This window comes from Lonchura striata, chromosome 2, assembly GCF_046129695.1.
Source record: "Lonchura striata isolate bLonStr1 chromosome 2, bLonStr1.mat, whole genome shotgun sequence".
Lineage (NCBI taxonomy): Eukaryota > Metazoa > Chordata > Aves > Passeriformes > Estrildidae > Lonchura > Lonchura striata.
The window spans coordinates 19,085,369-19,096,979 of record NC_134604.1 but is presented as its reverse complement, the minus strand read 5'-3'; the positions used below and the strand labels follow the sequence as shown (position 1 = coordinate 19,096,979).

The following is an 11,611-nucleotide window of genomic DNA, read 5'->3' as shown; positions in this document are numbered from 1 at the left end:
CAACTCTGTGAGCACAAGGCACTGCACAAAATAGGAAAAAAAACCCAACACAAACCTCTAAAAATTCCAATCAAGTTCCCAATCTGCACTGAGGTAACTGGGTCCCTCAGAATGGCTGGGCAAACAGTTTGGAGAAATAGCTAAATTCAGTCACTTCACCACAGGCCTTTTCCCTTCCACTTCTTTGCACACGCAGCTCTTCCCAGGGGATATCTGCCAGGGTGGGAGGAGGGAATGAGTTTTCCCCTCTGTGTATTTCTTTTCTGCATATTTGGGTTGAACTTACAAGTTTTGTTTTCTCTACTAAATTCCATCCTGGAGCTAAAAACTACCAAGTTACCCAGTGGCTGCAGCTGCTCACTGATGGTAGGAGCAACACAATTCACTCCTGGGTAGGAAGGAGCCCCAGGGTGAGAAGAATGCAGGAAACAAAGGCAGCTGAACCAAAACAGCACCAGGCTGGACTTCCATCCCATAATTACAGACAGAACCCCCTTCAGGGAGCCCAGGGCTGGCTGGTACTGGGCTTAGGTGGTTTAGCCAGAAGCTCTACCCAGTCTGAAGAGGGCTCCAACCTCGTCCTCTGATCCTGCAACCCTGGGAAAAGTTCTGCCCTTCTCCAACTGCAAACCAGGAAGGCACCTGAACTCCCATGTGCTTCAAGCTATGACCATCAGAAAATAAGTGCTGATAACACAGAAAATAAGAACTATAAGCATCAGTCACAGAGATCTGCATGTTCAGTACAAAACCATTTCTTAAAAATTATTTATTAAAAAAAAACCTCTTCAGGTTTATGGCTACTGCTCAGTGTTGGCATCGCCGAGAGGGTCAGCAGGAAAAACTGCTTCGAAGGACACAAATCCAGGAGGCTGCAGACTCCACATGTTCAAGAGTGAGGACTAATCCATGTGAAGGGACAAGCTGTACTCCTGAGGAGGGAAACAACGTGTGGATGGATCCACAGCGCTGCAGGAAGAGTCCATCCCAGCCGGCAGAGCAGGAAGCAGCCCCAGAGTCCATCACTCCAAGCATTCACCCCTCACAGCTCCGGTGTGGGCACATTCAGGGACCACAGTCCACACTTCACTGTCACACCCTGGATTCCGGGCTCTTTGTGGAATTTCCTGCCAGCTTCTCCTTCTCTGGCTCTGCCTTTGTCTCCTCCTCCTGGCTGGCCTCCCTCTCCTGCTTCCTGAGGATCAGGTACACGGCCCCGAAGCACAGGAAGGCGCCCACCTCGAAGAAAAACTGCAGCCCCAGGTACCTGTGGGGCGCAGACAGTGCGGGTCAGGGAGCGGGGATGTTCCTGAGGGCTCCAGGCACCGGCCCTGGGACCCTGTTCCAGGCATGGGCTCTGCCCCGGACAGGGAGCTGTGCTGGAGTGACCCCAGGCTGCAGGGGAGCGTCCCCAGGTGTTCCTGGTGCTTTGCCCAGGAGCTGAAGGAGCTGATCCTGGTGCTGCGTCCCCCAGCCCGCTGTCTGTCCGTGCCTACCTGTGTCTGAAGAGGGTATTGTCGTAGTATCTGCAGGCCGCCCTGCGCTCGCACCTCCTCTCCCACAGCATGCAGCTGGTGTCGATGGCACTGCCGTACAGCACCGGGCCCGGCATCCACGCTGCAACACCCGCGGCATCAGCCCAGCCCGGCCTCCCCACCAGGCACCCCAAAACATGGTCCCAGGGGCCACAGCCACCCCAGAACACAGCCCCAGGGGCTACGGTCTGAACCACAGCTCCAGGGGACACAGCCACCCCAAAACACAGCCCCAGGGGCCATAGCCAGGTGCCCCCAAGCACTTCAGTGACAGGGACTCCACCAGTGCCCTGGCAGCCTGTTGTAGTCCCCACCTCCTCTATCCCCTGAGCATTTATTGCTCCTTCCCACAGCTGCTGTGGCACATGCTGGAGGTCTCCAGGACAACATGAATTTTGGAAAAATAACTGGTGGTATCACAGGATGGGGTTTGGAGCCCCCCTGGCATGCTGGAGGTGGCAGAGCAGTGTCTGCACACAGCCTGAGCTCCTGGACCTGGAGTCATTCCCAGCCCTCCTTTGTCTACACATGGATGGAGCCCTTTGAGCTGCCTTGTCTCATCCCCCACCATGTGCCCCCAGACCCTTCAGGGCAGCATCTTTCCCTGCCCTGGGAAATCCCTCTCCAAGAGTAGCCATTATTTTCCAGGAGGGTATTTTAACACACTTCAATTTACCTAAAACTCTCAACAGCATGAACTGTATCCCAACAGCGAATGATTTGTCTTCAGGATGGATGCTCCTGAAAAACAAAATGGAACAAAATGCCCTCTGGCAATCCCTCCCTGGCACACACCTCACCCACACACTTGTCCTTCCCCCAGCCTCCAAGGATCCCAGGGAGCTCACATTCACATCACCAAAGCTGATGAGGGTTCATTCATTAAGGCTAAACACTGACTGTGGCCTTTCCTTGGCCTGAAAATCCCGCCAGACCCAGGAAGATCTTGGAAGTATCATTTCTAGACTAAGACAGAGATTCTCTCATGGCTTTCCCCTCTGCCTCAGCTTTACCCATGCTGGGGTCCAGCCCCACCAGCCCAGGTTCCCACCGAGGCTGGCTTCATCCTGTGCCACCTCACAGGCACCTTCCCAAGGCTGTGGGAAGCTGCACTGGGAGGGAGGGGAGGCTGCTGGCAAGTAAAAGGGAAGTAATTTAACTTATTCACTTCACACAGAGCTGCCTTAGGAAGAGTCCAAATACTGCCGTGCTGAATTACTGCCCACGTAATGGCACATCTTGTGCCGAGGTAAAGGCATGGCAGGAGCAGGGCATGAGTGCAATCCAGGGCTGGTTTAACTCCCATTCAGGGCTGGTTTAACTCCCATTCAAGACTAGTTTAACCCTGGTTCAGGGCTGGTTTAACCCCCATTCAGGACTGGTTTAACCCCCAGGCAGGGCTGGTTTAATCCCCAGTCCTACAGCTGGAGAAATCCTTCTCCCTGCCTGACAGATCCTCTTGGGAAGCCCTCTGTGGTGCCCAGGACGGTGTCCAAGCTGTGCCCACCTGAGGATGAGCATGAAGGATGGCGTGTGGGACATGCTGGCCAGGATGCCTGCCAGGCAGGAGAGTACCACGAAGGGCACGAAGAGGTGGGAGCAGCCGGTGCCGCAGGTGCCCGGCCTGGCTACACCTGCTGGCCCCGGCCCCCCAATGCAGCTGCACCCGCTGTAGTTCTGCAAAGAGGAGACAACATCCAGAGGCTGCCTAGGGATGTGAAGATGGAAGGGAATGCTGCTAGCTGCAAGAGCGAAGGAGAAGGGATAAGATTTGCCTGGGAATAATTAGTGGGCGTTAACACTCAGTACTTCGGGGAGAGCTCAGAGCCACGTCCAGTACTCCAGGAGAGCTGCAGAGGACAAGGAATGAGGGATAGGACACAGGGAATGGCTTCCCACTGCCAGAGGGCAGGGATGGGTGGGATATTGGGAAGGAATTCCTAGCTGGGAGGGTGGCTCTGCCACTTGTGACAGGCACTGTCCTGCTGCGAGCCCCTTCACCCCCGGTTGCGTGCAGGGCAGAGCTTCAGCCACAGCTCAGGGCAGTTTAAATCTAACATGTAAAACCTCACTGTGGGAATACCACGCTCCAGCACGGTGTGGGTGGATGGAGGCAGAGATCTCTGTAGTTTGCTCTTGGGGAAAGAGGTTTATTGGGGGTGCAGAAGGTCCTGCTTCGTGCTCCCAGGCACAGCACGTGGCCGGGCCTGAGAGGGTGGAGGAGGGGAGAGACAAAAGGAGGGTTTAGGAGAGGCAAAGCTCCAAGAGGAGGGAGGAAGTTCCAAGAGGGGGGAAGAGGTTCCAAGAAGGCGCGTGGCCCCTCGGAGCCCCCTTATCAGGGGCTCCTAGGTGGGTTGGGATAAGGCATGGGCCAATGGGGTTACAGACACTAATGTTTTAGGGGAAGGTACAGAGGTGTGGGATGAGCCATACACCTTTTGGGGGGTGGGATGAAACAGCCCATTTCACCCCAGGACTCATCCGAGGGCAGGGGTGTCATCCGGCTGGCTGGGAGAACTGTTCTCATCCTAGCTGCATTATTTATGAACAATAATATTTATCTGTCATCTGCAACACCTCACCTTTGAGAGTTAGATTTAACCCTTACAAATCTAACATGTAAAACCTCACCTTTAGAGAGAGGCTCATAAATAACAAGCACAGCCTTACAGCAGAGGAAAGATGCCTTGGGGGTGATGGATGAGGAATTTTACCTTTTCTCTAATTTAGTCACAATTATCTTTTTTTTTTTTTTTTGGTTGTTTTTTTTTTTTTTGTTTGTTTGTTTGTTTGTTTTGTTTTTTTTCCTGTTTTAAACAAGAAACCTCTGGGTTGTATTTTTTGTTTTAAAGAGACCTTTAAATAAAATTGGCATCATATTTTGGTTGCTAGAGTGAGTGGCAGTTTGCCTAAGAATGATCCCAGAGGCAGGGGCAGCTCAGGGTCTCCCAAAACCTTGTTCCTACATCCAAGCTTAGATGGTGCCCTCTGGAAAGGCTGCAGCAAAGCTGGGCACACAGTTGCACGTTTTTCTGCAGGCTGGGAGGGTTCCTGGAAACCCTGGGACAGGGAAGACAGGAGGCCATGAGTGCCACAGGTCCCTGTGCTGCTGAAAATGCTAAGAAAAGTGTAGAATTTCTAAGGAAACAAGGGCTGGAAGAGAGAGGCATGGCCAAGGAGGAAAAAAGCAGTTGGAAAGGATCTGCTGCACAAAAGGCAGGTGTGGGGGTGCAGGAAAGCACATTTGGGACTAAGCTCTGGTAGACATCACAATTGTTATCGAAATGAAGTGCTGTTAATTAACAAAATGCTGCTGCAAACTGCCCAGATGGTTCCCCGCTACCATTACCTCCTGTGCCAAGAGCACAGGCAGGCCACCCGTCCTGCACAGGCTGCTAAGGACATGCAGATCGGGGTTTGAGGGGCAAAGTTTTCCTTGGGTGCATCTGCTGACCCAGGAGAGCAGCAGAACGAGGAAGGAAGGGCAGGAGCAAACCCCACTGTGCCAGCCCCTGTGTGCACGGACAGTCATGGCAGCCCAAAGGGCCAGCAGGGCAGTGGGCACCCCCAGGCGCTGTGCCTGGCTGTGACTCACCAGGATGGAGCTGTCGGGGTGCAGAGTGATGCTGCTGCAGCCGGCAGAGCAGGGGGATGTGTACTCCACACCGTCAGAGCCGCAGACAGGGTTGAAGCCCCACTTGGGGCAGCGGCACCTCGCGTTGCACGCCAGGTCATGGTGGCCAAAGCCAGAGCTGGGCCTGGGAAAGGGTTAATGCAGGTGTGGAGCATCACCCACATGCAGCTCACACTGGGATCAGCAAAACCCCATGGGCTGGGATGAGCAAAACCCTGCTTGTCTGCAGAAGGAGTCCTTCCCTACAGCGATTCCACCACCACCCTGAGCCTTTGCTCTGCCTGGCAAAGCATCCCAACCACAGCTGGGCACCAGAGCCACCCACTGCCCTCATACTTGGTCCCAGTCCTGGCCTTTAGGGTTCTTGCAACACCATGGGAGGGAGAGAGGGAGGTTCCTCTGGACCACAGGACACTGAACAGGGAATTCAGAGACTTGGATCAAGCCTTGAGGGCCCACAAGGAGCTCCTGCCCACATTTAGCTGCCACAGCTTGGATGGTGCAATCCCAGGGCTGGCCCCTGCCTGAATTATTCATCCACCACGCTTTTCAAGGTGAAAACTTCTGCTGTTTGTGCCGAAAATGTGCTTACTTCGAGTTCCATGCTTGCTGCTCAGTAGGAAGTCTCACTGGTGGAACTCTTATAAACCTGCTCCTAAAAATCTCATGTTGAAAAGGTTTTAACCCTAAGGAGACAAAGCTGAAATGACTCCACCATATGTGGGATAAGTCACGAAGTACATTTCCTGCCCTAAACCTGAGGACACAGCGGACTCGGTGTATATCCACAATAATTTCTTTATCTCCACTAGTTGCTTCTCCTGAGGGAATAAACCCATTTCTGGGGATTCGGCTTGGCTCCCACCCCGAGGAACATGCCTGTGGCTGGGGTGTGCCCACCCTGGATGCCCGGGAGGTGAGGTACCTGTCCCAGTGGGTGACACCCGCCACCTTCTGCGTGGGGCAGCCCAGGAATAGAAGGGGAAAGGCCATGAGCAGGCAGAGCAGCATGCCCAGCACGCACAGGGCGCTGCACTGCCTCAGGGACATCTGGAACCGCTTCAGGATGGCACCGCCCACCACGATCCCGACCATGGCCCCAGGGATGTTCACAGCACCTGGGAAAGGCAGGCATGGAATCAGGGAACCTTAAACATCACCTTAAACATCGCTCCCATCCCTTTCCACCACCATCCCAGGCTGCTCCAAGCCCCGTCCAACTTGTTCTTGGGCACTGGCAGGGATCCAGGGGCAGCCACAGCTGCTTTGAGCACCCTGTGCCAGGGCCTGCCCACCCTCACAGAGGAGGATTCCCTCCTAATAGCCAATCTAAAGCCATTCCCCTTGTGTCCTATCACTGCACCTTGTTTTCCATCTCTGGTCTGCGTCAGTCCCTTCTCACAGCAAAGGCCCAGAGGATTTGCTGTTGGGTTGCTGTTTTTCAGCACAGGTGATTCAGAATGGACCAAGGTTTTTGCAGGGATTGGTGGAATAATGCTATAAAAAAGCTGCTTTTCCAAAGGATCCCATAGCAAACTGGCTGCCCTATGGATCCATGGATGGAAGATGTCAGGAGCAGTGGAAAGCTGTGCCTCACCCAGCAAAATGTGATTTTTTAGTGTTGACAGGAAGAAGTCAGCCTGGGGAGGATGTTTGATTGTGCCTAATTCTGTGGTCATCCCTGCAAAACCCCATTTACATAAACCCCCCCATTTCTGGGGGAGACCAAAGTTCAGCTAGAGAAATGCAAACTGTTTAATTCAGCTCAGAATCCATGGGGAGGTTGCTTTCAGCCCATGAATGTCCACACAAAGAAGGAATTTCCAGCTACAGAAAGCTTTTCTGATCTGGAAAAAAAGACCAAATGAGACTCAGTAGTGAGAACAAAGGCCATATAAATCCATCAATGGAACATGGTGCTGACTTGAATGCAGAGGGTAAATTATGGCTGGGAACAGCTCAGCTGGGCACCTTGGGGCAGGACAGCATTGCTTCAGCATTTAACCTTCCTGCTGCATTCAGTCCTGGCCTCTGCCAGTCTGTTCTGCTCATTTTATTCTGATTTATCTGTCTCAGACCTCAGAGGCCTCTTTCTCTGAGGCGCTGTTTGCTCAAAAATGTGTTTTAAACACTTCTGTGACAGGATCTCTGAACACTCCAAATGATTCTGAGAGGGAGGCTTTACTCTAGAGGAACTCTTCCTAATTTCCAGATGTCTTTCTGACATTTTTCTAAGGAGTCCAAAGCTCAGCAGCACTTACCAATGATCATGTTGGCCAGGGAGGCTGTAAGGGAGAACTGTCTCTCCAGGAACTTGCCCATGAACGTTGCTAATCCAGCAACCATGGCAGAGATGTTGACCTGAGCCAGCACCACCAGCAGGTACGTGGGGTGCCGCAGGTTCCTCAGCAGCACCACGGGAAAACCTGAAAGGACAAGGGGGCACCTATTGCTTGGGGAGCAGGGCTACATCAAAATATTCATCAGGACAGTTTGGGTTGGAAGGGACTGCAAAGATCATTTCCTTCCATCCCCTTCCTTGAAGCTTTCTGGCAGAGCTTCTGCTAAAACAAATACACAAGTAGATGGGAAGTCATTAAAAGTTAATTTATTTATTTGCTGTGGTTGCAACTTCAGTGTCCTTTTTGTTTCAATGAAGAAATGAAGCAATGAAAAATGCATTTTTTGATTACAGGCAAGAAACACTCCAGCAAACTGCCTTAGGGCTGAACCCTTGAGCAGGAGAGTCTGCAGCCTGCTCAGCTCAGGCAGCTCCCGCTGCCAGGGGCTCAGGGTGCCCCATGCTACCAGCTGGGAGCTGCCACTGTCCCTCCTGGAGTGATGTCCCCTTCCTGCACATCCCAAAGCCTCTTTCTGCTCCTGCTGCTGCTCTCCCACTGCCTTCCCCTGCTCTGGCTAGCATGCAGAGGGCAACTTCCAAACAAACTGCTGATGAGTCTCCCAGATGAGGGCTTGGGCAGCCAATATGTTGGAGCAGAGATAAGGAATTAACAGTGAGGATTAATGTAAAAGACTGCCATAAATTAATGGTGATAATTCTTAGCAGCTGACAAACAAAGTGGGACAATCTTTCTGTCTGCTCCAGCACAGCGGCGCCGGGGAGATTTCCCTGGGGCTTGTCTGGGAGCTGGCCCCAGATGGGGATGGATTTTGACTATCCTAAATCTTCTGTGAAGAGCAAAAGGACTCTCTGTGGGTGCAGTGGAGTCCTCCATGTCCAAAGGTGAAACTCCCCTTGGTGGCAGCATTGCCGTTCCAGCTCAGGACTCTGCCCTCAGGTCAGGCAAGCAGCCAAAAAATCGTAAGGAGCTGCAAAAGCAGGCCCTTAAAGGGGCCCAAGCATACACAGCATGGCCAGGGACCCTGGAATACTGACCCTCTGGAGGCTGGCACTCAGCAGAGAGGCAAGGAGCTGCATTACACCCAGCAGAGGAGATGGTTTTGCTCTTAAGTGCCACTAAAGGTCCTGTTTTTGAAGAGTATTCCTGGAATTTCTCAGCCACATTGCAGACAGGAAACCTCAGCTTGCTGGCTGAAAAATCTGAGAGCTAATCCAAACTTTTGTGGGGATCTTCCACCAAAAAGACCTTTTCCCTGAAGGTCTCTGGTCTTTTTAATCAAACCACACATCCCAGATCAGAGGTAAAAAGCTGAGCAGGTGCAGGTCCCCACTTCATGGTGGGAGCAGCAAAATTTCCATCCTCTGCAATCCCTAACTGGATCCTCATCACAGCTCCAGAGAAGCAGCTTGGTAGGCAGGAAAAGCAAGTGAAAACTTTAAAATAATAAACAAGAAATATCCTTGAAACTGCCTTTAGGGACAATAAGAGAAACAGATGAGTCACGAGTGCAGCCTTCCAATTGCTTTGAAGATCACCTTTAATGGGCTAATTCCCAGTATGTGCAGCAGAATCTGCACATCCTCCCAGATGTTTTCAACAGAAGCCTGGAAATTAGCAATGGAAATTACTTCAGGCAAGCTAAATCCTACCTTTTCCATTAGTGCAGGAAGACCCGATGCCTGCAGCAGCAGGAATTTGTGAGTGTGAGGAGCAGGGTGCAAGCCGGTGTCACGTCTGTGCCAGAGTCAGGATCTGCGCCCAGCTCTGAGTCCAGTCAGGGAATGGTTTGGGCTGGGAGGGACCTTAAAGCCCACCCAGTGCTATCCCCTGCCATGGCAAGGACACCTTCCACTGCCCCAGGGTTCTCCCAGCCCCATCCAGCCTGGCCTGGGACACTTCCAAGGAGATTCAGGCTAGAGAATCTCATCTCCAAATGCTGCTTTCATAAATTGTCATGTAGAAAATAAGAGTAAAAAGAAAAACAGAGAGAGGAAACAAAACAAGCAGGAGAGTGGTGAAATGGGAAGGAAATTCTCTTTCCAATGACTTGCAGATGAGCCAGCCCTGAAGTGTTTAGTCTTCACCCATATTGCCCCATCACACCCTACCTGCCACCCCGTTCCTGGCTCTGAAAAGAGTTTTGTATTAGAGATCTCAGTGATTTCAGTGAGACTGCTCTCCTGACATAAACCAGACAATTTCTTTCAGAACTGGGCTTTGGGGGATAAATTCTAAGAAATAATGGGTTTATTAACACAGCCCTGACACAGCAACGCTGATTCCAGCCCTGAACCAAAGCTGCAGCTGGAGTAGGGTGAGATATTTCCTCTCTCTGCAGGCAGGAGCAGGGAGCTCATTTTTATTCGTGTTTCAGAGGCTTCTCTTCAGAGAAGAGTGTTGGTGTGAAAATCCCATATGAGCACTATCAATTTGTTCCCATGCAGCCGCTCCCATCACACAGGTTTCTAAATGACAGTGCCACAAGGTCAGGGGTGGGAAGAAACCTCCAACTGCCTCCTCTAATTGAGCGTTAGGCTGAGGAGGCAAACGCTCCCGCTGCAACGTGGGAGAAAAGCTTGCCCATGCCTGCCTGGCTGTGCCTGCCCTGCACTGACCTTCAGAACATGGAGAATTTGCAATCAATTAACAGGATAATATTTGGGAATTACAGAGGAAGCTGACATGGAGTGACTTCAGAGGGCCACTCTTTGTAAGTAGTTGCCAAAGTGCAGAGTATTTAAAAAACCCAAACATCCCAAGCATTAGCAGATGCCTCCACAGACTGAAGCCCAGCTGATCCCCTTCAGCATAAAGAGCCCACTCATTCCAAACAATTTAACTGCACTGGATTCAGATCTCCCTCTGAGTTTTAGCTGCCCAGAGCCTGACCCCTGGCAGCGTTGGCCATTCTCAGTGGGACAGGAGGTCAACCTGTTTTGGACAGCATCTCCAGCCTTGGAGGAGGGAATCTGATGAGGGTTGAGAAGTTGCCAGTGGGGACTGATTCCTGATTCCATGGCCTGAGGACTGAGCGAGAGAAGCCAAAGGCTCCCAAACCCCTCTGACTGACGGGGTCTGTCCTTCCCATGGCTCTGCTCCAGCCTCACAGCTAGCACCCCTACTTCCTGCCTGCATTTGGGCTCTGGTGAGATTTTGGCCTCTGATTCCTACTGCCCACATGAGCCGTAAGTCACAGAGTCACAGAAGGATTTGGGTTGGAAGGACCCTTAAAGCCCATCCCATTCCACTGTCCCAGGTTGTCCTAAGCCCCATCCGGCCTGGCCTTGGACACTGCCAGGGAAGGAATGTGACACTCAAGAGTGAGTGTCAGCTGCTTTGGTTGGCATGAGGTGCAGCAGGGCAGTGTGGACAGGGAGCAGAGGGCTTAAACCCAACACTGAGCCTAAAGTGCATCTCAAGGGCTGGTCCAGGAGTTGGGCTGGGCACAGGGGGAACATCCCTGTTCCCTGGCAGCACTGCAGCCCCAGCTTGGCCACGTGTGTGTGCCGGCAGGGAGCTGCTGTCCATGTAGGGGTACACTTACGTCTGATGAACTCCAACAGGGAGAGGCTCTCCATGTGCTGGGACCTTGGCCTGAGCTGGCTCAGCATGTCCTCCCTCTTCTTGCTGGCTCTGTCCTTCCCTCTCGCCACCTGGGGACACACCAGAGGCTGTCACTGCTCACATCGTGCCACAGCTTCCCCCACCCTCGCCTTTTCTCTCCCAAAGCGTGACACAGAGCAGCCCAGGTTGGCCATCTCTGTCACGTCCAGCTGTGCTCCCTGCCCACACCACCGGCTTCCCAGTGGGGCTGACAGCATCTAGACACATAGCCATGCTGCAGAAGAGCTTTCCCACCTTTCCTGATGGATCACACTTCAACACCAAGCTGTGCCATTCCCCAGGCACAGCACACCATGTACTCAGCTCACAAAAACTCAGGAGGGGCCAAGCTTTTCAGGGAAAGCTGGATACCCTTAGGGGGATGGTGGGCTGCCCCCGAGCTTGTTCTACCCCTGTGTGTGGGGCCAGGCACAGGCACCCAAGGAGGGAGACACCAGCACAGCTCTGGCACTGCT

General features: G+C 52.6%; 1 protein-coding gene across 3 annotated transcripts in view; it reads right to left on the bottom strand.

Moving 5' to 3' along the window:
* Positions 1-739: 739 nt before the first annotated feature.
* The window catches only part of SLCO2B1 (solute carrier organic anion transporter family member 2B1), a 30,346-nt gene continuing 19,474 nt past the window's right edge, over positions 740-11,611 (bottom strand). For 2 of the 3 annotated variants that reach the window (XM_021544021.3, XM_021544022.3), the window contains exons 8-15: positions 11,077-11,185; positions 7,431-7,595; positions 6,095-6,287; positions 5,131-5,293; positions 3,043-3,212; positions 2,212-2,276; positions 1,497-1,617; positions 740-1,267 (exon numbers count right to left, since the gene is read on the bottom strand). In XM_021544021.3, coding sequence (XP_021399696.1) covers positions 1,093-1,267; positions 1,497-1,617; positions 2,212-2,276; positions 3,043-3,212; positions 5,131-5,293; positions 6,095-6,287; positions 7,431-7,595; positions 11,077-11,185 — 1,161 coding nt within the window. In that variant the 3' untranslated portion in view covers positions 740-1,092. The remainder of the gene's footprint in view (positions 1,268-1,496; positions 1,618-2,211; positions 2,277-3,042; positions 3,213-5,130; positions 5,294-6,094; positions 6,288-7,430; positions 7,596-11,076; positions 11,186-11,611) is intronic. The other variant, XM_021544023.3, reaches the window with a different exon arrangement.